The 25,954-nt window shown below is 59.3% G+C and overlaps 1 protein-coding gene across 1 annotated transcript; it reads right to left on the bottom strand.

The window, feature by feature from the left end:
* Positions 1-4,814: 4,814 nt before the first annotated feature.
* Positions 4,815-25,498, bottom strand: CSRP1 (cysteine and glycine rich protein 1). The gene is made up of 6 exons (XM_061187267.1): positions 25,233-25,498; positions 15,104-15,216; positions 9,294-9,462; positions 8,359-8,488; positions 6,332-6,425; positions 4,815-5,869 (listed from the first exon to the last, which is right to left on the bottom strand). The coding sequence occupies exons 2-6, from the start codon at positions 15,213-15,215 to the stop codon at positions 5,793-5,795; spliced, it is 582 nt and encodes a 193-aa protein (XP_061043250.1). The 5' UTR covers position 15,216; positions 25,233-25,498; the 3' UTR covers positions 4,815-5,792.
* Positions 25,499-25,954: the final 456 nt, after the last annotated feature.

Here is a 25,954-nt window from a genome sequence, read left to right as displayed (position 1 = left end):
GGGAGAGGAAGACAAGGGAGGGGGGCCAGGGAGGTGAGGGCAGGGGAGGGGGCAACGGGGAGGGGGCGAGGGGAAGGGGCCAGGGGAGGGGGACAGAGGAGGGGGGTGCAAGGGAGGGGGACAGAGGAGGAAGAGGGCAGGGGAAGGGGGCAGGGGAGGGGGAGGAGGGAGGCAGGGGAGAGGGAAGGGGGGAGGGGAACAGAAGAGGAAGACAGCAGTGGAGGGGGCCAGGGAAGGGGAGGGGCAGGGGCCGGACTCGTCCAGTCACTGATCCCTGATGGCTCTTCCCCTGCTCCACAGGTCAGCACCTCGAGGTCTGGGAACGAGACCCTGCTCAGTCGTCGGGGGTTTCCTCCCACAGCTGAGAGCAGCTCTCACCCCCCACACTTCCTCTCCCTGTCCTCACCCCTCCGGCCATCCTCAGCTGCCTCCCCCCAGGAGGGACCGCGCTTTCCCGTCCTACCCCAAGAGCCCACAGGGTGGCCCCTCCCGAAACCGGGCGTTGCTCCCACAGATGCATCTCCTGAGGGGCCCTGGACACCTCGCTCAGCCATCACAGAAATGAGAGGAAATCCCGGAACGAGCAAAGACCCTCGGCCCCTCTTGCTTTGGGTCATTTGGGTTTGGCAGACCACAGGGCCCTACGAGCATGCAAATCCTGCGAGGGAGAAACTCACCTGGGTCCAGAGGTGAGCACCTACGTGCAGGAAGTGGGGTGCTAGGGACCCCGGGGAATGGGGTTGGGGGGCGCCTGCTTCTCGGCCTACCGCAAGGCACCACCTGCAAGGTACGGCCCCTCCCCGCAGCCCCCTCTGGGGCCCCCACGTTACCAAGCAAGGGCTTGTGTGCCCACAGCACAGAAAACCAAATTCTGACAGCTGGTGTTTGCAGCAAAGTAAGGGTTTACTAGCAGAGCGCCAAGCAAGGAGAACGGGTAGCTCATGCTCCAGAGATGAAGGCTTTCAGGCAAGGGTTTTTAAAGACAGTGTGAGGGGAGAGGGTTATGGGATGTCTGATCTGCTCCTGGACCTTCTTCTGGTTGGTTGGTGGTGAGGTAACAGGGTGATATTTCGGGAATCTCAACCATCAACCTTCTGGTTCCAATCTGTCTGGGGTCTACCTGCTTGTGGTCAGCACGTAGCCACCATCCTCCAGCAGGTAGGGGTCTTAGATTCTGCAGAACGACTCAAAGATTCTTATCTACATCCCTTCAGGAGGAACTAGGAGGCCTGTGATCTTGTCCTGATCATTAACTGTTGAGCCTGCTCTCTGGAACTCGGAGAAGGCCCCGGAGACCAAAGCCTTTTTCTGCAAACAAGAAATGGGGGACGTGGAGGGGCTTTTGTACCCGGGAAGGTCCTGCAGGGTCCTGCTTGATTTCAATCCCCCCTTTACTTCGACACTCCTCAATCCTGAGGGGTGGGATAAGAAAGGGAATAAAGTTTTGGGTAGAGAGATTAATCATGAACTCGGCAGGGGGGCTCGGTTTTAGGGGAACTGGGTTTCACTCACCGCAGGTGGGCCTCCACCCCCCTCCTCCCCTGCTGCCCGCCCCATGCTGCCCTTAGGGGCTTCCTGACCAGCCACCAGCCTCTGGGTACAGCCTTCTGCCTCTACCCAGTCTCACTCCCAGGAGGTGCATCTGCCCCCTCCGCACCATGGCTACTCTGGATGACCAGTGTTCCTGAGCTTGACAGCTAGTGTAGGAGCCTGGCAGATGGCCTTGTGCTGGGGCGCCAGGGGCCCCCGAGCTGCCAGCAGAGGGCAGCCTGTTCCCAGCTTTGGGGCCCAGACGTCCCATCCCGGCCACTCCTGTGAGCCCTCCCAGAGCAGCCGGTGGTTGGATGACCATCCATCCTCCCTGATGCACAAACCCTCGGGGAGAACGTCCGGTTGGCCACATCCTGGGCTGGACATAGAGATGTTATCAAGATGATGGAGCCCTTGCCCCACCAGGAACTCACCTTGCACTTACCTACAGCTCTATAGCACTGACTGGTCTATACCAATCTTGTATGTTTAGGGCCCGTTCCCAGAGTCAGGGAAGGGGTCCATCAAGGCCCCTGCTGGATCTGGTCATACGGACATGATGCACAGACTTGCTGTTGTTAAAGCAGCTGCTTACTGTTGTCTTGTGAATTCACATTGTGGGCAGGGAAGCCCAGCCCCAAAACATGCGACAGGCATCCCTCAGATGAAGGACACTGCAAGCTCTCAGATGAGCTCATTTAGAAAAAGTTTGCTCTTCCGTGGACTTGGCTGAGGTGACCCACCAGAGACTAAAGGTTTGTGTCCCTGCAGAATTCATATGTTGAAATCCTAACCCCCAAGGTGATGGTATTAGGAGATGGAGCCTTTGGGAGGTGATTAGGGTTTGAGGGAGGAGCCCTCGTGAGTGGGATTAGTGTGCTCATAAAAGCCAGAGAGCCCCCTCACCCCCTTGTGAGGTACACATGTGAGGACGCAGCAGAAAGACGGCCATCTATGAACCAGGAGGTGGGTTCTCCCCAGACACTGAATCTGCCAGCACCTTGATCTTGGACTCCCAGCCTCCAGAACAGTGAGAAATAAACTTCTGTTGTTTATAAGCCACTTAACTTATGGAATTTTGTTAGAGCAGCCTGAACTGACCAAGGCAGAAATGGGAGCAGGAAGTCGGCTGCTGCTGTAACAGACACCTACAAACGTGGAAATGGCTTTGGAGCTGGGTGATGGGTAGAGGCTGGAGGGGTTTGGAAACGTCTGCTAGAAAAAACCTACATTGTTGTGAATGGACCCTTAAAGGGGATTGTGGTGAGAGCTCAGAAAGAAGAGAGAGTAGGAGAGAAAGCCTGAGTTATCTCGGAATAAGGAGGAAGTAATTCTGAGCAGAATGTTGTAGGAATATGGATGACAAAGGCCATTCTGATGACAGAAATGAGGGGTGTGTTATTGGAAAGGAGACAAGGGGGACCCTTGTTATAGAGTAGCAAAGAACGTGGCTCGAGCGTGTTCAGACTCTGGTGTTTTGTGGAAGGCAGAACTTGAGAGCACTGGTATTTAGCCAAGGAGAGCTCTGAGCAAAGTGTGGAAGGACCAGCCTGGCTCCTCCCAGGAAATGGAAACACAAGACGAGAGAAGTGCCTGGAGGCTGGCCTGGCGGAGCACACAGGAAGCAGAACTTAAAGATTTGGACATTCCCAGCCTACCCTACTGCAGAAACAGAGCACTCAGGGTGCGGCTGAGTGACCTACAATAAGATTAGGACAGGTCAGCCCCTCAAGGAAGCCGAGTGCTGTTCCCCAGGACAATGGGGGGATGGCCCAGAGGGTGACTCAGAGACCAGGGCCGCCACTCCCATCACAAGAGTGCGAGGGCAAGGGGTTTCCCAGGTGGCGCAGTGGTTAAGAATCTGCCTGCCAATGCAGGGGACACGGGTTCGAGCCCTGGTTCGGGAAGATCCCACATGCCGCGGAGCAACTAAACCCGTGCGCCACAACTACTGAGCCTGCGCTCTAGACCCCGCGAGCCACAACTACTGAAGCCTGCGCGCCTAAAGCCCATGCTCCGCAACAAGAGAAGCCACCGCAATGAGAAGCCCGTGCACCTCAACGAAGAGTAGCCCCCGCTCGCCACAACTAGAGAAAGCCCGCGTGCAGCAACAAAGACCCAACGCAGCCAAAATAAATAAATAAGTAAATAAATTAAAAATAAATAAATAAATAAAAGAACTAAAAACGTTTTAAAAAACTTCCATTTAAAAAAAAAAAGTGCGAGGGCCACCCCCACCCCAGGGTTCCGGTGAGGGGACCACCAGGAGCCGCCCCACCCCGGTGGGTCCAGAAGGCAGAGGACTGGTCTCAAGGTTTGTGGTCTAGTGGAACTTGCCCCATTTGGTTTTGGCATTACTTGGTTCTGTCACTCCTTTCTTCTTTCCTATTTCTCCCTATTGGAACGGGAATGTCTATCCTCTGTGTGTCCCACCTTTGTACCTTGGAAGCACAGAACACGTATTTTTCACAGATTCACAGCTGAAGAGGAATTTGCCTCAGGACGCCTCAGACCTGGGGTTTCTCCCACGTCCAGTGTACACGACACCGTGTGAGACTCTGGAAGGAGAGTTAAGACTTTGGGGCTATTGGATCGGAGTGAGTGAATTTTGCATGTGAAAAGGATATGAATTTGGGGGACAGAATGCTATTGACTGAATGCTGTCCTCCCTACCCCTCATATTCATGGGTTGAAACCTGATCCCCGGTTAATGGTATTTGGAGGTGGGTCCTCTGGGAAGTGATCAGGTCGGGAGGGTGGAGCCCCCATGAGTGGGATTAGGGACCCCTGGAAACTCTCTCCCGCTCCTCCCGCCACGGGGGGACACAGTGAGAAGACGGCCATCTGTGAGCCAGGCAGCAGGCCCTGCCCGACGACAGCGATCTTGGACCTGATCTCGGACTCCCAGCCCTCACTCCACTGCCTTCCTTCTGGGCAGAAGTGAGCTTTCTGGATTTGCCATGCACGTTCCTCTGGCTGAGTTTCCCTCTCACTCTGCGACTTTCCAAGCTGGGAAAAGTTCTCAGCACAGTTTGGGGGCCTTGCCGAGCCCCTCAAATTCCAAGCCCACACAGTTCCCACCCCCAGACGTGGCAGCTGGATTGGGTTGGTCGGGTCACTCCGGGACAGCGGGTTCAGTTACAACGGACACTAGGGAGGAAGCAGCCCCAGCACAGCAGGAAGCGGCCACTTTCTTTCCACCAGACCTCCTGCTAACTTTCGGTTGCTCCCATCAAGTCCCCTTCCAGCCCCACGGGGGTCCAGAGCAGGACAGGGCACCAGAGTTCTGTTCTGACAGCTTTATTGACTGGGTGCGGAATCAGCTTGAGTACAGCCCGCGCTGCAGCCCACGGTCCAGAGGGCAGCCCCACTCTGTCCCTGGGGGGCAGCGGGGCCTGGCCCCTCCCCATCCTCCTGCTGCTCTGGACCTGGGGGCCTGGAAGGGGTGGGTGGTGTGGCCAGAGAGGGATCACTGGAGAAGGCTGGGGGCAGGGGAAGGGTGTCCAGGTGAAGACAGGCTGCGTGTACCTCCCTCCACATCTGAGGGTCAGGCAGGCGTGCTAAGGACAGAGCCCCGGCCTCAGAACCCAGGGCTGGGGGCAGAGTTATGCACCCTCAGGTTTGGGCCTCTGACAGTGCAGCGATGTTGGAGTGTTTCATTAGGGTCCCCGTCCCACAGGGAGCTCGAGCCTGGGGAGGCCAGACCACATCCTGACTCTGGGGCCCTTAGGCCTGGCTTGCTCACCGTCCGAGTCGGGGGACACCTGCCCCCAGTCTCAAAGGCACCAGGCCGAGCGGGGCAGGTGGCCCCTGTGGTGTGCGCCTGCCTGCGTGTCCCCCAGGAACTCCCGAGCTGGGACTCCCCAGGCCTGCTCTGAGGGACCTCAGGGAGCCCCTCTCCCCGACAAGAAGCACAGCCTTTCCCACCCCACCCGGTCCTGCTCCCCGCCCGCTGGGCTCCACTGATGACGGACATGCAGCTAAGAGGCTGAGGACAGGGGTCTGCGGGGCGGGGCAGGGCCAGGGGGAGACCCACAGCCCCAAGGCCTCCTGCTAGTGATGGGCGGCAGGTCCCAGGCGGAGGGAGCGCCCTGGAGGGGTGAGGCCTCCGGCAGACGCCCGAAGCAAAGGGAGCCAGACACCCCAGTTCAAGTCCTTAGTGACGCGTGCAGGGCTGAAGGGAGGACGAATCCTGGAGGTCGTGAGGCTGCCAGGAAGGGGTGGTGATGAGAAGCACAGGCGTGGGCACGCGACGGGCAGGCTCACTCAGAGTGGACCAGAGCCCCAGCTCCCTGCCCAAAGCCGAAGCCCTTGGGCCCGAAGTTTTTAGCATAGCATCCTGCAGAGAGAGCAGAGGGGTGAGGACGCCCCCGGCCACACCTCCCGGCCCTCCCACCATAGCTCCCGCAACCACAGCGCCTGGCCGGGCCCCTGGAGCAGCGAAGCCCACCAGCGCTGCCCCCTCCACGTCCACTCCAACAGTGAGGAGGCTCCTGGCTCCACAGTGTGGCCATTCCCCTGCCTCTGAAATCCCAGGAGAAGCGTCATCTGCTGTCAGAGCTCTGGGCCGGGAGCCTGGAGCCCAGGCTCTGCCCCAGCCTGCCCTGATCTGCCCGTGACTCTAGCCAAGTCACTTCCTCCCCTGGGCTCCTCCTCAGCTCTACCAGGAAAGGGTCTCACTAGACGCTCTGGAACGGACTCTGAGGCCCGGAATGGGTCTGCATCTGGCAAGGGCCTAACTGCTCGGCCCTCTGCCCCTCAGACCTCCAGGAAGGGAAGACGTGCAGGAGGGACCACCCACCTTTGCAGTAAATCTCGCCATCCTTGTCGGCCAGGGTGGTGGACTCGAGGCCTTTGCCGCACTTAGCGCACCGGAAGCAGGACTTATGCCAGGACTGGGGAGGGAAGGAAGCAGTTAGTGCTGCCCCCCAGCCGTTCCCCTAGACGTGATGAAGGCACTCGTGAAGCCTGACCAGCCCCGCTGCTGGAGGGACCCTAACCCCACCTCCTGGAGAAAGCGCTGGGTGGGCAGTGGCAGCAGGCAAGGGGTCGGACCACAGCCAAGGCAGCTGCTCCCCAGCTCCCACCGTCAGGGCCGGTCCAGCCTCATCCTGACCATCCTGCCCGGGACCACTGGAGTGGGCGAGGGCTTCGGACCCATCCTGGCGTCACCTCCAGGTGCACGGCCTTCCCACCCCTCACGGGGAGACCGCTGCCGCCCTTGCAGCCGGATGTGAGGACCAGACAGACGGAGCCTGGCCACAGGGCAGGCTGTCATGACCGCCAGGCCTCTGGATCCTAGAACAGGTGCCTGGTTTGCCCAAAGGCCGTCACCGCGGCAGGGGGGGTGGCGCAGCTGGGCAGGGGCCTGGCACAGAGGAGGCGCCCAGCACCACTGGAAGGAGAGAGGGTCCAGGAGCTGCGCTGAACCCGCAGGGAAAGGCCAAGGAGCCTCGTTCCCTGGGGGCCACAGAAGCCCCTCGTGCTTCTACGAGGAGCTCAGAGGCAGCACAGCCAACAGCCTCCCCGGGGAAGGTGGCCTGGGTCTGCACCCCTGGCGGGAGCCTGCCAAACCCGGATCAGCCGCCAGCTCGGGCAGCGCAGCCAAGCGGGCTGACAGCTCTGCAGAACCGGGAAAGCCAGAGGCCGGCAGCAGCAGACGGGACAAAACAAGGCCTTTTAAGGGCAAAGAGACTCCCTCGAACGGCTGCCCGTGCCTGGGGTGGAGATGAGAAAGGAAACTGCATGCCTTCCGGTTTCCTGACAGCCAGACCCGCGCATGCTGCCTCCTGCCCGGTGCTCGAGGGGCCAAGGAGTCCGGGGCCCTGAGCAGGCTCCAGACCCCAGCGCCCCCAGCCCCCCAGCAGGCACCAGTGCTGGGTCTAGACTTGTCCTACGTGTGAGTTCCCCGTCCACCCCCACCGGCCCCTCCTCAAGGTTGAAAAGCCTCGGAGGCCAAGACGCAGGTCCAGAGAAGCTGCAGACAGGCTCCAGGCCCCGTGGCTGCACAGCTGACCGTGTGAGCCTGGCCAAGCCTCGTGTGAAGGTCCAGAAACCCCCTCCGGGCACCCATCCTGAATATGCCCCTTCAGTGGTCCCCGACTGCTGGTCCCAGGCTGCAAACCCTGACCCCTGCCCACAGCCTCTCTGAGGGAGGGGACCCCACTGTGCTTTGGTGACCTGGGCGGCTACTATGGGAATACTGAGGGGGAAGGGCAGGCAAGGCAGTTAGAAAAGATTGCCTCCCAGGAGGCTGTGATAGGCCTGAACCTTGGGAAGCTCTGCCCTGCGGGGACATGGGTGGGTTTCTGAGTCCACATCCTCTGAAACAGGATGTATGTGGATTTTCAAGTGGTTCTTAACATTTCTGGATCACAAATCTTTTTGAAAATCTGACGAATGCTATGGATCATCTTCCCAGAGAGAGACAGGATCCCACAAAAGTCTGCATGTTCTTTTCAGGGCTTGTGTCCACGCACCCTGAGAGGTCTGCGGCCCCTGATTCTAGAGACACCCATAGATTGGCAGCTCGCTAGGAAGTGCCCGTAGGCGCTTAATAATCAGCTCCACCAGGAGTGAGGCTGTTACGCTCGATCGGGAGGGATTCAGCCCCCTGGAGACCGGAAGGCACAGGGGACAAGCGAGCATGGGGACAAAGGTTCCCCCTTCACGGTGGGCTTTGAAACGAAGGGAGGGAGTTGCAGCCCAGGGCTCAGGCTGGCTGAGCAGAGCTAGGGTCGCACTCGCAGAGCTCTGGAAGCCACGCTTCAGGAAAGGGCCTGGCCGGCCCGCATCCCCGCAACCCCGCTGGCCCAGCAGCCGCCTTACCTTCCCAGCACCAATCACCTTCTCGGCGGCGTAGACGGCCTGGCTGCACCGCGGGCAGTGCTCAGAGCCGCCGATCTTCTGGGCAAACTTGGCCGCATTGGGGTTGGTGGCGGGCCTGTGGCTGGGGCCCCTGCATGGGGAAGGACGTGCGGTGACATGACGTACAGGCAGCAGTACGGGCGGGGGTCTGGCACCGTGTGGGCACCACCCCACCTCCACCTGGCCCAGCCTGTTACAAGGCCGCGGCTGCCAGGGCCTGTAGGGTCACCTCCCACTTTACAGATGGACACACCAAGGGCCGGCACAATGTTACTCTCACCGACACGTCAGACTTCGCTCAGTCCCCCAGTTAAAACACTGGAGTCACAGAACACCTCGTTTGCTAGGAATTGCCCTCCTCTGCCCCCCACTCCTTCGGCCTGCCGATTATGAGAGTCTTTCCAGGAGAAATCTGTTGACCAATCACCCCCACTGGGGCACTGACCTTGGCCGAAATGTGGGAACTCATCCGTCACTTCCGTCCATCCCCCCCCACCACCAGGGCCAAGGAGCTGGCAGGCTGACCGCCAGCACCTCCACTCACAGCAGGTCAGTGGTCAGTGGGCGCTGGGGACCTAGTGACACCCCGTGATTCTGGGGAAGGGAACTGACGCCCCCGTGAGCAGGGGTGCAAGCTGGTCCGGCTCGGACACTCACTGGCTGTAGGGGCCCCCAGCAAGTCACCGAGACTGGCTGGGTTTTCTCATCTGTGGAAAGAAGAGATGGGACCCAGGAATTCTTGGGGCCCCTCCCAGCTCTGACGCCCATGAAAATATGGGCTGCGGCTCCGCCGTATAGGGAAGAGCCTGGCCTGTTTCATTCCCTGCTGGACCCCTGCTCCTCTGACTGGCCTGACACACAGTAGGTGCTTCTACACCTGGGAGGGGTGTACTCACTCCTCGTGCTTGATGCCGAGCGACTCCCCCTTGTCCATGCTCAGCGTGCCCGCGCCCTGCCCGTAGCCGTAGCCCTTGGGCCCGTACTTCTTGCCATAGCAGGATTTGCAGTAAATCTCCTCGCCGTGCACGGCCACGGTGGTGCTGTCCAGATTCTTCTTGCAGACCACTGCAGAGGGAAGAGGGTAGGGGGAGTTGGTTCGCTGCAAGCACCCCGAGAGCCGAAGCTCTCTGGGACTCTGCACACATAATATCCCGATCTTTCAGGAGCCTGGTGACAGAGGTCAGGATGGCCAGGGAGCTGGGAGGAGAGAGGAGGGCGTCTAAGGATGCTGGCCGAGCCGCCCCACACCAGGAACCGCATGGGCCTTCCTTGGTCCTCTGCACCCTCAGAAGTCCCCGGGTTCAGGAGCCAAGAGCCTAGACTGACCCCAACCCCCAGGAAGCCTGCTGGACCTTCACTCTGCCCTTGACAGAGAGATCATGTGTCCCTACAGAAGAGGAAAAAAAGAAAGGAAGGAAGAAGGGCAGGGCTTTCCTGCCTTCAGCGATGGGATCCAGAAGGGACACCCCTACAGGCTTGGGGGCAGGGGCGCAGGGGAAGTGGCGCTCCCAGGGGGGAGGAGCAATATTTATTAAGCACCCGGCACGGCGGGCTTTGAAGTGAGACACAGGCTGTGCTCAACACGACAGCGAGGTCTGCAATGTCTAATCTCAGAATCACTTTGCCACGGGAGGGACTGAGGTCGGATGCTCGGAAGAATTTCCTGACTCCAAGGCTAAGAGACTGGAATGGGATAAACTGGAAAGCCTGCGGGCCGCCCGTATCTTCCTGTGGATCTCAGAGCAGGGCTGTGCCCAGCGACCCAGAGTAAAACAGTTCGGAGCCCAGGGTCATGTAGAGTCAGCTGCCCAGAGCCCAATCTCTCTCCCCGCCCCTTCCCCGCCCACGTGTCCACTGGTAGATGCGGATGACAGCCTCCCCCGAAAAGGTGGCTGTGAGAATTAAACGAGCCCTCACCCAGGGAGTACATAGCACAGTACCCTGTTCACAGTAGGTCATCATAAACGTCAGCTGCTCCTATAGTGCGACACAGGGCTGGGGCCGTGGGAACACAGGGCGGGGGGTCAGGCCTCCAAATATCGGCTTCCAACCCCCAAGTCCTTCTCTCAAGAGACCCAACTTCCCCTGCTTCTTTAGGTCTTGTCCTATGATTCTAACTGGGTCCCACGAAGGTCGTCAGATTTGGGATTCAGTGTGTCCACCTGGACCACATCCTCAAACACGTGCTTCTGAAGATGGATTCCGGGGGAACCCCTGGAGAAGCCGGCCGCTCCTCCCTGCAAAGAGGTGCTCTGCTCAGCTCTGGCCAGCTTGCCATCCCCTTGCCTTCAGATTTTTTTTTTCCTCCGCTGTGTGGTTTATGGGATCTTAGTTCCCTGACCAGGCACTGAACCTGAGCCCTTGGCAGTGAAAGCTCCAAGTCCTAACCACTAGACCGCCAGGGAATTCCCAGCCATCCCCTTGCCTTTAAAGGCCGGCTCTCTGCCCCCAGGGCTCAGGTTGGAGATTTCAGACTAAATAAGGACCCTCTGGTCCTGTCCCTGAGATCCCCACGTCCTTACGGCACTCAGGCGACCCAAATATGGACCTTCCCACCGCCTCCCTAGGGCTTGGCTCCCGGATGGAGGGAGCGGGAACAGCAGGGGGTGGGGCTCCAACATTCCTTCTTGGGTGGGAAGTCAGGAGTTGGCCTGGAATTGCTTCCCGTAAGACCCAAGCGGACCTGGAAATTCCAAGACCAGAGGGGAGGCAGAAAGTGAGACAGAACGGCGAGAGGAAGGGAGGTCTCCTCAGACAGACCTTGCCAGCAGGAGACCCAGGGGCTCAGCCCAGGGGAGACTCCAGGGTCTACGACTGACCCCTCCAGACGGCCCCCTGCCTGAGCCCCAGCTTCTATAGGGGGACACCCCAACCTCGCTGCCGGCTTCCGCTCTGCCTTGTTCTCCCAGGGGCCCTGGCCTCTGCCTTCCACCCCGGTCCAGTCTGGGCACCTGTAAGCTCCTCCAGAAACTCCATTAAGGGGAATTTTGAAGGAAAGCCTAAATCAATTTCTACCAAACCATGTTAAGCAAAACCCAAACAAACAGAAAAACTTAATTACGGGTTGGTTGTGTGCATTTGCTGGGAAAATGTACTCCAGATGCCACAGGGTAGAGGCAGCCCCAGGTGAGAGGCCAGGGCCCCCTCACCCCACCCCAAGACAGAGAGTAGTTCTCCGTTTCTGGAAGGAAAACCAAGGCCCACAGAAAAGTTCCAGCTCATAGAACCAGCCAGAAGCAGGGCCCGGCCAGAGCCCAGCCTGACCTCCAGGCCTGATTCTTCCCTGCCAGCCCAGAAGCCCTTTCGGGTGGGCCGGGTGTGGGACCACAGCCTGCGGGTGAGGGATGCTGGTGCTGGGGGCGTGCAGGGCTCTGAGAGCGCCCCGGTGCTCCGGGTCCTGGGGAGCAGCCCAGTTCCAGCAGCTGCCACCTCGGGGAGAGGCCAGACCTGCTCTGCTTGCCCACAGGGCTGACCTGCCCCAGGTGGGAGCCGTTACAGCTCAGGGAAACAGCAGCCTCGGGGCAGGTCCCTGCAGAGCCGAGCCCTCTTGCCTGCGGATGGGGACTGGTGGCCCCTCCTCACACCACCAGGTTGTACCCTGTGGGCCGAGCCCAGGGAGGAGGCTGCCCTCCCCGACCGTCTAGGGCAGCGTCCTGCGTAGCCCAGGCCCCAGGAAAGGGATCGTGGGTGCCAACCTGAGTAGGAACCAGAGGCAAGCACCAGGACGGTCAGAGGACCTTCTCTCGGGGACTCAGCCAGGACTGGCCAGCAAGGGGCTGAGGTCCCTGATGCCACCCAGGCCCACACCCTGCTGGCCTTTCTCTGCCTCTGGAGGTGAAGGTCCCTTGATTCCGAGGGTGATTCTGCATTCTTGATTCCAGCTGGACACTTAGGCCCACGTCACTGAAAGAGAAGTGACCCTCTTTCCACTCGTAAACACACCTGCGTGCCCGGTGCTGCTCTAGGCCCCGAGAATCAGCAGGTTGTGAAGATGCTCCGACTGGGGACATCCTCTAGCTCCGGTGCCCAGGAACTCCGCCGCAGCCGGAGACCCCAGAGACACAGGAGGCTGACCTATAGCTGCTAGTAGTCCTACAGCAGCCCTCCCCGCCCTGCTCCCCAGCCTGACCTCCCACAACTGTTTCTGGTCCTCTGCACCCCACCCCTGCCCCAGGCCTGCCTGTTCCTTCCTGTACCACCCCCCGCCCCGCATTCCTGGCTTCCCTGGACCTCCTGGCCAGCAGCCACTCCTCCACAGGCAGGCCTGCAGGCCTCCCCACCCAGCTGGCCCGTTTCAGTCTGTGATTAAAGCAACATTTGAGGGCACAGAGGGGTCCTTGGGGCCAGCAGTCTGGACCCTCTCCCTGGCCTGAGCCAAACCCCCTTATTCCCTCTGAAAAAAATAAACAGCTCGAAAAGTCCTGAGTGCAGTGAACTGCTGATTACACGACGCTGCTGTTGGCGGCCTCCTCCGGGCTGGACGCCAAAGGCCCCACCCAAGCTTGTTGGCCGCCCGCAGCCCTTGGTCAGTCTCAGCGGCCGGAGGGTGTGGCTGCACAGGGCGGGGCTTCCGGCTGCTCCGCCCACAGCAGGTGGGATCTGATGCTCATCCAGGGAGCAGGTGGCCCTTGGCCTGTCTGGACCCTGCTCTGGACCACGAGCTCCTGGAAGCAATGCAGCCAAGCTCTCCCGACTCTGCTCGTGTGAAGCCGGGGGCACGGGCCCGATTCCCAAACCTCCCAGACAGGCTGAGATGTCAGCCGCTGTTGAGGGGTCCTTGAGCCACACCATCTTGCTGGGGATCCCCCAGGGCTGTGTGTGTGTGTGTGTGTGTGTGTGTGGTGTGGTGTGTGTGTGCGTGTGCGTGTGGTGTGTGTGTATGTTTTGTGGTGTGTGTGTGTGGTGTGTGTATGTGTGGGGTGTGTGTGCACGTGTGTGTGTGTGTGGTGTGTGTGTATGTGTTGTGGTGTGTGTGTGTGGTGTGTGTATGTGTGGGGTGTGTGGCGTGTGTGTGTATGTGTGGTGGTGGTATGTGTGTGTTGTATGTGTGTGAGCATGTGTGTGTGTATGTGAGCATGTGTGTATGTGTGTGTGGTGTGTGTATGTGTGGGGTGTGTATGTGGTATGTGAGCATGTGTGTATGTATGTGTGTGGTGTGTATGTGTGGTGTGTGTATGTGTGTGTGGTGTGTATGTATGTGTGTGATGTGTATGTGTGGTATGTGTATGTGTGGTGTATGTGTGGTGTGTGTGTTATGTGTGGTGTGTGTGTGTATGTGTGTGTGGTGTATGTGTGTGTGTGGTGTGTATGTGTGTGTGTATGTGTGGTGTGTATGTGTGTGTGTATGTGTATGTGTGTGTGTGTGTGGTGTGTGTGTGTGTGTTGGGGAGCTGCTATCATTTACTGAACACTCACAACTGCTCCACCTGCTTTGTTTTCCGAGCCCCTTCCCTGTTGATTCTCCCCCCCCACCCCCCTGCCACCCTGAGGTAGGTGCCGTTATCCCCCGCATAACGCTGAGGAAACACAACCAGAGAGAAACCGAGTAACCTGCCCATCACCACGCAGAGAACAAAAACAGAATTCACATCCAAACCCTGACCAACTGGTTCTGAAACCCAGAGCTTAACCCCACACATTCCCTGCCTCCCCCTCTGCCTGGGCTCAAGGAAAACGCAGGTCACCTCTTCTCCTAACCCAGAACCTCGGCTCTGTCGCAATGAGCCCCGTCACTCAGGAAAATGGGGAGGCTCCCAACATCCGCCACTTCCTGGGCCGGGAGCTCTGAAAGGCTGCCCGGCCCGGGCCGTGGCCAGTGCAGCACCGCGGCCTCTGCATCCCCTGCATCCCCCGGACCACCCGACAGCTCCCGGCTGGATGGCGGCCGCTGCCTGGCTTCCTGTTCATCCAGGCTGTGATTGCAGCAGGTCTGGGTCCGGCTGTCGGGACGATGTCCAAGATCCTCCTGCCCATCCCCCTCTTACCCCAGACTGTCAGGCGGGGACCGGCAGTGAGGGGAAAGGCCTCGGGCTGCAGGCGCAGGGGAGGGAGAGCCCAGCTCCTCCCTAGACGCAGCTTCCCATGAGGCTGCTGCCTTGAAAAAATGGTTTTTTAATTGAAATATAGCTGATGTACAGTATTACATAAGTTTCACGCGTACAACATAGTGATTCACCACTTTTAAAGTTATTCGTTTATAGCTGTTATAAAATACTGGCTATATTCCCTGTGCTGTATAATATATCCTTGTAGCTTATTTATTTTATACATCGTAGTTTGGACCTCTTAATTCCCTTCCCCTATCTTGCCCTCCCCCCCCCCCACTAGTTTGTCCTCTGCATCTGTGATTTCTGTTGCCATTTAACAAGGGGTAATCTGGGTTCAAAGACTGATGAAACTTTGGGCTAAAGGTGTCTTCCTCTTAAATGCCAGGATTGTGGTAGGGAGAGAAAGAAGAGAGAGTGAGTGGAAAGTTTTCCCGACCCGAGTCTTTCCTGCCTGGCACTCAGCCCCTGCGCTTCCACCACCCCCTCCCCTTAGAAAACAGCTTCTGAGGAACAAAGAGGCCCTGAAGTGCTTCCCTGCCCAGCTGCGTGCCAGCCAAATGTCAAGCTGTTTACCTCCCGTGGGGTCAGTTCCCCGGGGTGTCGACAGGCCCATCCGGTCCCCATGGCAACAGCAGGGCCTGGGAGGGGTGCGTACTCACTGCACAGGAAGCAGGATTTGTGGAAGCTGCTGCCTTCGCACTGAACCTCTTCAGCGAAGTACACCGTCTTCTGGCACACCCCACACTTCTTACCTCCTCCCCAGTTCGGCATTCTGAAAGTGGATGCAGAAACGGGAATTAATTCCCCGGGGAGATGGAGACACAGATGGCCCACAACAGAACAGCCAGGGACAGAGGCCGAGGGGGGAGCTGGTGGGGCAGAGCCCTCCTTGAACACCAACCTGGGGGCTTCCCACCCCAGAGCCCACAGGTAATCGCTGAGCAACCACTGTGTTTTCAGCCCCGTGCCCGGCATTCTAAAGGATACACACAAGCACAAGATACAGGCCATAACAGCAGTAACAACGAACCATCTTCTACATGCGTCCACATGGATGAATCTCACAAAGATGAATTTGGAGCAAAAGAAGCAGATAAGCTAGAACTCATAAAACACAAATTATCTGTGTCAGGCCCGCAAGCAGGCAAAATTCTATCGTCAAGGGAGGGACCCATGGGTGGGAGAGTTATAAAGAAAAGCAAGGGAATGAGTATCACAAACTACTGTCTTAGATTTGTTACCTCAAAGAGAGAAAAAGGGGGCCACCAAGGGGGCTGCTAAGGCACCAGTCATGTGTGGTTATCACACAAAGGCTCCCTTTGTAATTATTCTTTGAATTACACATGTAGGTTTTATACGCTCTTTTGTATATAAGATATAGCTCACCAAAAAAACCATTCTTTTTTAAAGCAGGAGGCAGGCACACAGGGCACAGTTAAGAGTCCATTAGAATGGGGAGAGGTGGGGGGCTTTTGCAAAATCAGATTTTCCAGCACCAACTCTGACCCGATGAATCATGACCTCTGAGGATAAGGTACAAGAACGTGAATTTTTAACAAGCACCCAGGTGAGTCCGAAGGAGGCGGCCTGGGACAACATTGAGATGCTCTAGGTATTGGTTCTGAGCTGGGGTCCTGATGCCAGATGGGTTTGGTCCAGTCCTGACCCTGCCACTCACTGGCTGTGTGTACCTTGAACAAGGTAGCTGGTCTTTCTAAACCTTGATTTCCACATCTGTAAAACGGGGATAAAAGTAAAAGCTACTTCATAGATCATTTCCGGGGATTCAATGAGACACGGCGTGTCAAAGGCGCGGCTCAGCGCCTGGCACGTGCTTAGTGTGCGGTGACGATTATCAGTGCAACAATCCAAGGCACAGGGGAGGCGACACTGCAGGTCAGAGCCCGAGTGGCACAGACACAGATGCCCGCAGAGCCCGAGATCAGGGAAGGCCCATCTCAACCACTCTCAACAGATGCCTGGCTGTGGGGGGATGGCGACCCTTCCAGCTCTTTGGACAGAAGTGCACGGGGCGGGGGTGGGGGGCTCTATGGGGGGCGCCGGCGACTGCGGGTACAAGATGGGTGATGGGGTGAGTAGGGCTCAGGGTGCTGGGAAATGGAGGGTGGGCAGGGGAGAGGCAAACCCCCCGGGACGTGCGTCATGGAAACACCGAACGCAGGGATGGGGCATCCAGAGCCCATCCTCTTGGTACCAGGCATGTGCCGGCAGCTAGAGAGTCGGGGTCAAGGGCAGAGGGGACGTGGTCTCCACTGCCCGGAGCTTCCCATCTGACACAGCGTAGGGACAAAACTTGCCATCCCGAAACATCTCTCTGTCCTGCAGATTATTTCGAGCTGAAAACAATCAAGGCCCAAGAGACGCAGGGAGAAACTCTGGCCTTCCCCCAGCTGCCTAAAAGAATTTCGATAGAGGGCCTGTTCCCCAAACAGGGCTATCGCCAGAGATCTCTGCAAAGAACACGGGCTGGGTGTGGTGGGAGGGTCGGCAGGGCCTGGAGACCAGAGTCCTCTCTGTCCCATTGTGTCTGCCGGCTCAGCAAACACTCGCTCACCAAGCATTTGCTTTTCCCTCTCCATGTAAATTGTCTTCCTCCCCTTTGAGGTACCAAACCACTACCCCCAACTTCCTCTTTTGTCTTTAGCTGAAGATGGTATTTAAGGTGAGGGTTTCAGCCCCTTTGGGGAGTTACTCAGTTTTTCTGGGTCTATCCCATGTAGACATGTTCTTGAACTTTGATTTTCTCCTGTTCATCTGTCTCATGTCAATTTAATTTTTTTCCAGTCAGAAGAAGCTAGAAGGGTGGAGGAAAATTTCTTCCCCCCCCCGGACAGTGAACACAGGCCTCCGCTCAAGAAGAAGGTCCAGTCGAGGTTCACTGCCAAGTCTCCTGCACACAGGTGTTCATACAGGTGTTCAATAAATCGGCTCCCCTAATAGTGAGAGCCACAGCTGGGCCATGCCCTCCATCTCTGCAGAGCCCGACGCCCTCACCATGCTCAGTGGGTATGTGCGGGATGAGAGCAGGCCCCACGTGGGGAAGGGGTGTTGGTGACACCAGCTCCCCAGGACCCAGGCTGGAATACTATAGAGACCGTGGGACTCTCCAGCAAGGCTTTGTCGGAGCGGACTAGTCAGTCACTCTTCACTGCCCCTGCTCTGTCCTCCCGTGTCCTGAAAGCTGGGGTTCCTCTGGTCCCACCCTGGTCCCTCTCTCCCCCCAGTCTCCTTTGGTCCCACTGCACCTGAGGTCACCCCTGCCAAGGACTTCCATTCATCGCTGACCTTGACCTCTGCCCTGAGCCCAGGCTCGTACACCCGGTTCCACGGGAGCACCTCCACCTGGATGGTCCGTGAGCACCTCGATTTCAACACGAGCCACCTGAACTCATTACCTTTTCTCTCTAACTTGTTCTTTTTCCTGACTTGTCCATTTTTTGCTGCTGGAACCCCAACCATTCTCTCCAGCACTGAGGAATCTTATCCCAAACCCTAGAACGGGGAGAAGTTCTCCTCTCTCAGCTGCACGTGCTCTGTGCCCCCTTTACCTGCTCACCCCAAACCCTGACATCCCTGCCTCTCCGGGCCTCTTCCCACTCACCTTCACTCAGCTGGCCCACGACACCCTCGGAGGCGGCACCACGCTCCAGTGCCCTTCTCCTTGGGAACCACCCTGATTTTCAGCCAGGGCACATGGCCTGGACCTAAGCTGACCAGCCCAGGTTACCGGCTTGGGGATGGGCCAGCTATGCATTTCAGGCCAAGGAGACAGAAGGGAGTTATGGGGGCTCCGGAGAAGAAAACATCCTGATCTTCAGAGAGAATGTCCTGGAAGCAAGCCCCCCTCCCCTGAGTGAGGAGGGGGAGCAATGGGCTCCGGGGTTGTGGTTCCAAGGGGGACCAGCCGTCCCAGGATGAAGCTGACAGCAGGGAAGGCAGAGCTGAGAAAAGCAGCAAGGGAGCTGCCCTGACATCGCTGAGCCACAGGACAAGGCCAGACAGTCATGCTGACTAGTCTCCGGATTCTCCAGTTAAACAAACTAAGAAGCTCCGCTGCTGTTTAAGCCAGTTACCCTACACCTGAATGCATCCCCAGAGAGGACAATTCCGGCCACCCTGCTTCTGGAATCCCCTTCCTAGCCCCCCAAAGACCTTCTTGGCACAGAAGGGGACGCTCACTCCTCACCCCGACAGCCTCCCGGGAGTAACTTCCCAGCTCCGTCTCCTGCTATACCGCCCCTCACACATCCTCAGGGCTGGTGATTTAATTGCCCCAGCCTGGGGCCAGGCATGTGGAAGCCCTCAGTCGAAGCCTGTGCGTTGGGATGCGGGAGGCTGGACGGGGCGGAGGCCCACCGTCCTCACCCATGTGGGTCTGGATGGGCCGTCGACCTGCACAGGGCCAGCCTTCCCCTCCCGGGCTCTGGACCGTCCACGGCTCATCAGGCTTCCGCACATCCCACGCCCCCAGAGGACAGGATTTCTCTAACCGCACGCGGCCCCGCTCTGCCTCCTCAAATAACCCTCGAGGCCCGAGCTCCCGGAGCCCCAGGGCCAGCCCCATCCCCAGCCTCTGAGGCCCCGCCATTCCTGTTGCCCCTCTGCCCTGCTGAGCCAGAGCTGGGCGCTGCAAACCATGAAGGACAGTCGGGTGGGAGGAGCAAGGTCGGTACCGTCTGCCTAACCGTCAGCCACTTCCCTCCCCCCCGCCCCCCGCCCTCGCTGCAGAGCCCCGTTCTAATCAGGCATCCACCGCTCCACCGAGTGACCCCAGGGAGGGGCTCAGGGCAGAGGCCAGACCCCTGAGCCACCTGGCGACTCCAGTTCCTGCGGGGCGGTGCAGGGACGGCCACTGGGAGGGGTGCCCTGGGAGAGGTTCTGGTTCACACGGAGCCATGCGGCTTCTCTGACGAGGTGACTAGACGCGACCCCCAAACCCCTGCCCGCGGCACCCGGCAGACAGCCTGCCCTGAGTCTGCTGACCTACTGTGTGCCGGGCAGTCTGCAAACACCATCCACTTCTCCTGGCGACCTGGGGCTGGGGACACGCCCATGACACAGATGAAGACACAGGGCTGGGGAGGCCAGGCCACCCCCCTGCGGTCACCAGGCTGTAGGAAGCAAAACTGGGATCCAGCCTGGTCCAGCCACCCAATCACTGTGCTGGTGCCATCGTATTCAGCGGGGCTGCACTCAGGGGGCGTCCGGGATGCCCGGACTCCTTCCTCACCTTGCTTCCCACCCCCTGAACCCACAGGGGACGTCCTCCAGCCCCTAGGACGCCCGTGAGGGAGGAGGCTTCCCCTACCCCGTGGGGCGGAGCTGCTGCCAGCAGTGTTTTGCTCCCGACACAAAAGCCCTTCTCCCTCGTGGAGACCCACATATCCAACAGGCCGCCCTTGTTCTCCCTGGCTCCGGGTCAGGGGCCCACATCCAGCAGGGCCCAGGGAACCAGGGGCAGGGCAGGATGGGCGAAATCTGCCTGGGGCGCCTCCCGGCTGGGCCACTCCTCAGCCAGGCCACTTGGTGGGGGGGTCCCCTTCAGGAGCCCAGAGAAGGGACAGGGCCCGGCGCCTTGGGGAGAAGTGCGGTGACCGTGTCCACTGCCAGGAGGGTCCCGTGCAGCCCCGTGGACAGGTTCCCCTCACCCCGCCCATGTGAGGACCCCTCCAAGGGATCTACGGGTGGGCAGGGGGAGTCTCAGGGGGGGAGCCCCGGCCGCCTCCTTCCCACGGGGAGGGGGGGCTCCTGCTCCACCCCCTCCTTCCCACCAGCCCTGTCTTTTCACCAGCCAGACTCCGCGGACAGGAGGCCCACTGCCTTAAAAGGAAACTGTTTCTCAGACCTTCTGGAGTTCCTATAGGGACGCCCGGCTCCTTCTCAGCTGCCTTCTCAGTTCTGAGGACAGAGGCCCTGCAGCCGACAGGGAGGAGAGATGCTCTCTGGGTCAGAGTTCAGGCGGCTCAGTTCAGAGGTCAGGAAAAAGGGACCTAGATTCATCCCTTCCCAGCTGAACGATCAAGTTACTTTCCTATCTGAGCTTTGTTGTGGTTGTCTCTAAATCGGACCATCCACTGACTCCTTAAGTTGTTGTTCTGGGGATCAGGAAAGAAATTATAAAGCGATGGCCCAGGGCCTGGTGTGCTGTAAGGGCTCACTCCTGACGACCACCCGCAGGACGGGCCCAGACGAGGGCCAGATGTCCGCTCTCCTCCCCAGCCAGGCCACGTCTGGGAGGAGCAAGGCCTGAGAAGTAGCAAGCCAAACAGGGACCTGGAACCCCTGACTTAGGGACGAGTGCCCTGCCCTTCCTTGGGGTGTAATCACCCCGGCACCCCAGATGCAAGCAGAGACTTGTATTAACACCAACTCTTTTGTCTTCTACTCTGGGTGACCAAGAAGCTTTGCTGTCCCTGTGGTCACATCAGCCACTCTGGGTTTGCAGTGGGTTCCTCCAGAGAGTTCTGGTTCGTCCCACTTCACATGTCGACAATCTCGATAGAGAACCAGGCTTCAGTTTTCCGCTGAATGGCTGGAAATACCTGGGAAGCTATTTACCGGAAATGCCAGGATCCAGGGCCGGTCGGAAGCTAGAAGCCCAGGACTGAACTCTTCCGACGAGCGGCCGGCTCTGTCTGCTGCCCCCTCCTTCTTGTGCAGCTGTCTCATCAGATCCTCTGTCTTGAGAGCAGAGACCCAAGACGGGGCTCGCAGGGCAGCAGAGGGAGAAGCGGACACAGGGCAACACTCCCACGTTCACCCCACATCTTGTGAAAGTCGGGCTGAGGTGACGGTCCAGTGTGGTCAGGTTTCAAGTTTCAGAAACCATCTCAGAGATGTCAACCCTTAACCGCCGGCTGCCAGCGTCTGAGGGAAGGCCTCCTCTCCTCAAATCAATGGTTTGACTTGACAATCCACGCCATGTCTTTATTTCTCCAGTGGAAAACCCTCACCTCTCCCGTTCCAAAACCTCTTGCTCCCCAGGGCCAAAGGGTGACTTCTGGGCACAGAGTTCAGGTCCCCACCCACGCAGTCTGGTACAGACCTATCAGGTGTCTGCCTACTTAGAGTCACCTGGCCGTATGGTATCCAGCCAGGTACACAGGGGAGCTGTCACCCTTTCCAACTCGCTGCTCAGCCCCTTCCTCCCCGCACCCATGTCAGGAGGGCAGCCAAGGCGGGGGTCGGGGACACCCCGCCGCTCAGGGTTCAGAGCCCAGGTCTTAGAGGTGCCATCTGAGAGCCCGGCAAACAGTCCCGCCTTGAAAGGAACGGTCACTGCTGGGGGGATGAAGGGCCAACATGCGGTACAAGCCCAGCCTCAGCTTCACGGGACTTCTTGGGAACCCTGCACGTGACTCAGCCTCTGGGAGAAGCCGGCCGGCACCGCTGCGCTGCGATCCCTCCAGACCCCACGGTTCCCAAAACTCGACTGTCACCCTGGCTCCCTCTCTCCCTCCCTCTCTGAGTTCTGTCTTTTCAAGTCCAGGCCCCGAGGCCCTTGTGGGGCAGTGGGCTGGGGTGGTGCCTGCCCCCCAGCGCCTCGTATAACAGAGCGTTCCACCCCCGGGGTTCAGAAGTCCAAAGGTCAACCAAGGTAGAAATGGGGGTCTAGAATTCATTTTAAGTATTTCCAAACTGTCACAGGAAGTCTTATATCATAACAAGGTCTCACAGACTAACCAACAGATAACTGTCTTTGCTTGTGTCTGGAACGATGTCACCTTAGTAACAATTGGTTACCCACGCTGGAAAGGTCTGAACGATTTTCCTGGATTAATTTTTTAAAAGCAACAACAAAACCCATGAGCCCTTAGACCTTATAAAACAGGCTGTTTGCAGCTGACGTCTCGGGAAGCCCCTGCCCCCGCGGCTCCTGTATAAAGACAGCCGGGAGCACTGCAGAGGGGGTGTGCTTGCCGGGTTGGTGGGTCGGGCGGGGGCCGAGCCTGTGATCCACCGTCCCTGCAGGAATCAGGCAGTGCCTCAGGCCCCTGGGAAGAGGTGGAAATGCTAGCTGCCTCGGTGTTTACACTCCTTACCATACATGGGAATCACTCAGTGCTGACGTCAGACAAATTCCTGGGCAGCTGCGTAGTGCAGCCCCATCACCACCACAGAAATTCCTGCCCACTGGAAACCGCAGCAAAGCTGCTCCTGCGGGTACCCAGCACTTCCCCGACCTCACCCCCAGCTCCACTGTGTGTGTGTGTGTGTCTGTGTGTGTGTGTGTGTGTGTCTTTTCCTGAAGCAGGCTCTTTCCCAGGCTTCCTTTCCTTCCTGCAAACCTGGCACCAAAATTCAAACACGCATCAGACCTGGTGAAAGCGTATCACCTGGGACCCAGGCCCCGACTTCCAGAAGGGTCCCCTCCTCCTCCCCATCCATACGGCAGAGGGAAGACCTAGAGGTTGTGAGTTCTAACAGGACTCCACCCACGTTCACACGGTGAAGCCACATCTTCCTTAAGTAGTTTATGAGCCACCATAAAGCTCTTTGTAACGCGAATGACTGGGCGTGGGTCTGCAAGGAGTCTGCCTGTGTCTGAATGGCAGCTGCAACCCCCAGCAAGTTACTCATCACCTCTGAGCCTCAGTTTCTTCGTCTGTAAAATGGGGAGCGTCCTCCCCACCTCACAGACTGTCCCAGATAACACACACGTGGAGGATGCAGGCCAGTCCCTGGGGCCCAGCAAGCACAGACATCTGCCTACTGTTCTCTCTGGGAAGGGCCAGCTCTGACGCTTGTTCTCCAGTTCTTATTTGCCAGAATGCCCGAGTGGTGGCAACTGGTGACCTTTATTCTCACCAGCGCCTCAGAATGTTTAATGCAGGATTCCTCTGTCCTCTTCAAGCCAACTTTTCACAATAAGCCAGCTTACAGAAATATCTAAATTCCAGCAGCCTCTCAAAAAAGCCTTCCCAGTTTGCCTTCCCACCAGGAGACCCAGAGTAAATAGAAACCGTCCCTCTCCTCCCTGACCTGGGCCTCAAGCCCACTCACAGGAGCACCGGCGAGCACCAGAACACCCCGTTTGCAAGCTTCACACATGGCCGGTAGGGCAGCTCAGCGAGCCGCCCACTCCTACCCCCTTCATTCACCAAATATTTACCGCTCGCCAACCAAGTACCAACACTACACTCCCGGCCAGGGAGGACTCACCAGCTCACCAGCAGGCAAATGTCTGCCTTGAGAAAAGAAAACACTTGGGCTGGGAAGGCAGGTGCTGGGACGGCCCAGAGGCAAAGGCTGTGGCCCTGCTGTGCTTCCCGTTTTATTAGCAGCCCCGCAGCAGAAGTGGTGAGCCGGCTCTTCAGTTTCTCCTCTGCGTCCCTCACCCCCCAGACCCTCCATAGCGGCAGTGCTGCCCCTCCCCCTCCCTGGCCCACAGCGCACCCTCTGCGGGATAAACTTCCTTCCTCGCGTGCCTGTCCCCCCCCACCCCGGATTTCCTCCCCGCGGGACTGGGCCATTCCCTGGGAGGCTGTGGGCAGTACAGGGCTGGACCCAGCCACAAGGCGGTCTCTCTGGAAAGAGCCCGAGCCCACCTTGAGCATCAGGAGGCTGAAAGTGAGCAGCAACAGGGGCACAACACCCCGTCCCCAGGTCCCACCGGGAGAAACCCCCAGCCTGCACTCTGAGCTCCTCCAGCCTCCTCAGCGTCTGGGGGGGGGCGCAGGGGAAAGGCTGCGGCGAGGCCCAGGGACAAGACAGCAGCTGGCCCCTCTGGGCTCCAGGCCTGTGTCACGCCCTCCCCGTACCACCCCCCAAAGAAGCTGAGCATGAGAAGCGAAATCCCCTGTCCACGGTCGGCTGAGTATTCAGGGTCAGTCAGGGCCACACTTTCCACGAGAGCCCGCTGGACCTCCCGGAGCCGCTGGGACAGGATCCCCAGGTGAAGCCCTCTCCGCTGGGAGGGGGCTGCCCATCCATCCACGCCCAGGAGCAGGGGTGGTGGCCAGAGCCCAGGCCTCCAGGGAAGGGCTGAGCCCGTGCACCCTCCCGCCTAGACCCAGGTCTTGACTAGAGCACAACAAATGGGACAGGCGTTTGCAGAAAATTCTGCGGCCTGTGAGAGCAGACACAACGCCTGCCTCGAGGTGGCTTGCCGGGTAACGTACAGCAGCTTGCTTCAAGAGTGCTGGTAGCAGCCCCTTCCTGCTCCCCGGCCTTCAGGGACTGAGGCCACCAAACACTGCGGCTTCCTTCAGGCTGGGGCGATGGTCCCCACGCAGCGCCAAGACAAGGGGCGAGGGGGGGTGTGAACGTGGCGGGGGTGACCGGGGACGGCTGCCATCTGGTCCTTTCCTAAAGGTGAAACTCACACCTGGGCTCGGGGCACAGCTCGGGGCACAGCTCGGGGCACAGGCGGGCCCTGAACCTGGATGTTCCCCCACCCTGCCCGCGGCACGCTGTCCAGGGGGCAGGCGGGGGGTGGCACGGCCGCCCTCATCCCCCGCTGTACAATGAGCTCAGTGCGCGCGCAGAATCGCCGATTGTTCCGCCGTGGGACGTGCAGGTGGTGGGGAGACTGGCCGTCCCGGGTCAGGGTCACGTGGGGGCCCTTTGTGTCCCGGGAGCCCGGGGCGGGGAGGAGTCCCGCGCCTCCTGGAAAGAGAACCAACCGCCGCCACTTCTCCCCCCTCCGCGGCCCGCGCCGGCCCCGGCCGCCCCTTTTCCTTGCGACCCTCCTCGCAGCTTCCCGGGCGGCGGCGGGGCCGGAAGGCCGGGGGCGCCCTGCGCGCGGCGGGGCCGGGGCGCACTCACCTGGCGGCGGCTGGGCACTCGGCGTTGGCGGACGGCGGGCGGGCGAGCGGCAGGGCAGCGCTCTGGAAGCGGGGCTGGGCGCGCCCGGCCCGCGCGGCGTTTTGTTCCGCTCGGGGAGGGCGTGTCCGGGCCACGCCAACCAGTGGGCTTTGCACACTGCACCACACCGGCGCCGATGTCACCGCACCGGCGCTGATGTCACGGCGCAGTCCCGCAGCGCGGTCCCCGGGCCGGAGGCGTCCCGGCTGCGCCCTGGGGACCCCCGGTGCGCCCCACCGCGGAGGAAGCAGCGGCTCACACGTGCCCGGAACTTCTCAGGGGTTCCCGGCAGCCTAATACGAGGGTGGAGACACGTGATCCAAGAGATAAGACTCCTGATAAACTTGTGCCACAAGAGAAAGTGTGTGGGGACGGGAGGTGGTCTCGCGTTTGGTGTCCTGGTGGCAGGGTGTCACATGGGGCGCCGGGGTAAGATAGGCCAAGCTCTGATCCCGCCCCTAGGCCTCAGGTTCCGCATCTGTGAAGGGGGTATAATCCAGAAGGAAGTGGGTTTTTTTTGTGGGGGGGGAGGCGGGGGGAACAGATTGTATAGGCCTAGTAAGCCTTCAGCAGTGCCCTTCAATGAGTGTAACCCCCCCAAACAGCTCTGTCCCCTCAGCTTTCCCCAAGCTCCCCTGCTATCCAAAGAAGGAGCCCCCCTCCGACCCCCAAACAGCAGCTCT

The sequence above is a fragment of the Eubalaena glacialis genome, chromosome 3, assembly GCF_028564815.1.
Source record: "Eubalaena glacialis isolate mEubGla1 chromosome 3, mEubGla1.1.hap2.+ XY, whole genome shotgun sequence".
Taxonomy (NCBI): domain Eukaryota; kingdom Metazoa; phylum Chordata; class Mammalia; order Artiodactyla; family Balaenidae; genus Eubalaena; species Eubalaena glacialis.
Note: the sequence above shows the minus strand (reverse complement) of the source record. Positions and strands in the feature narration are given on the sequence as shown.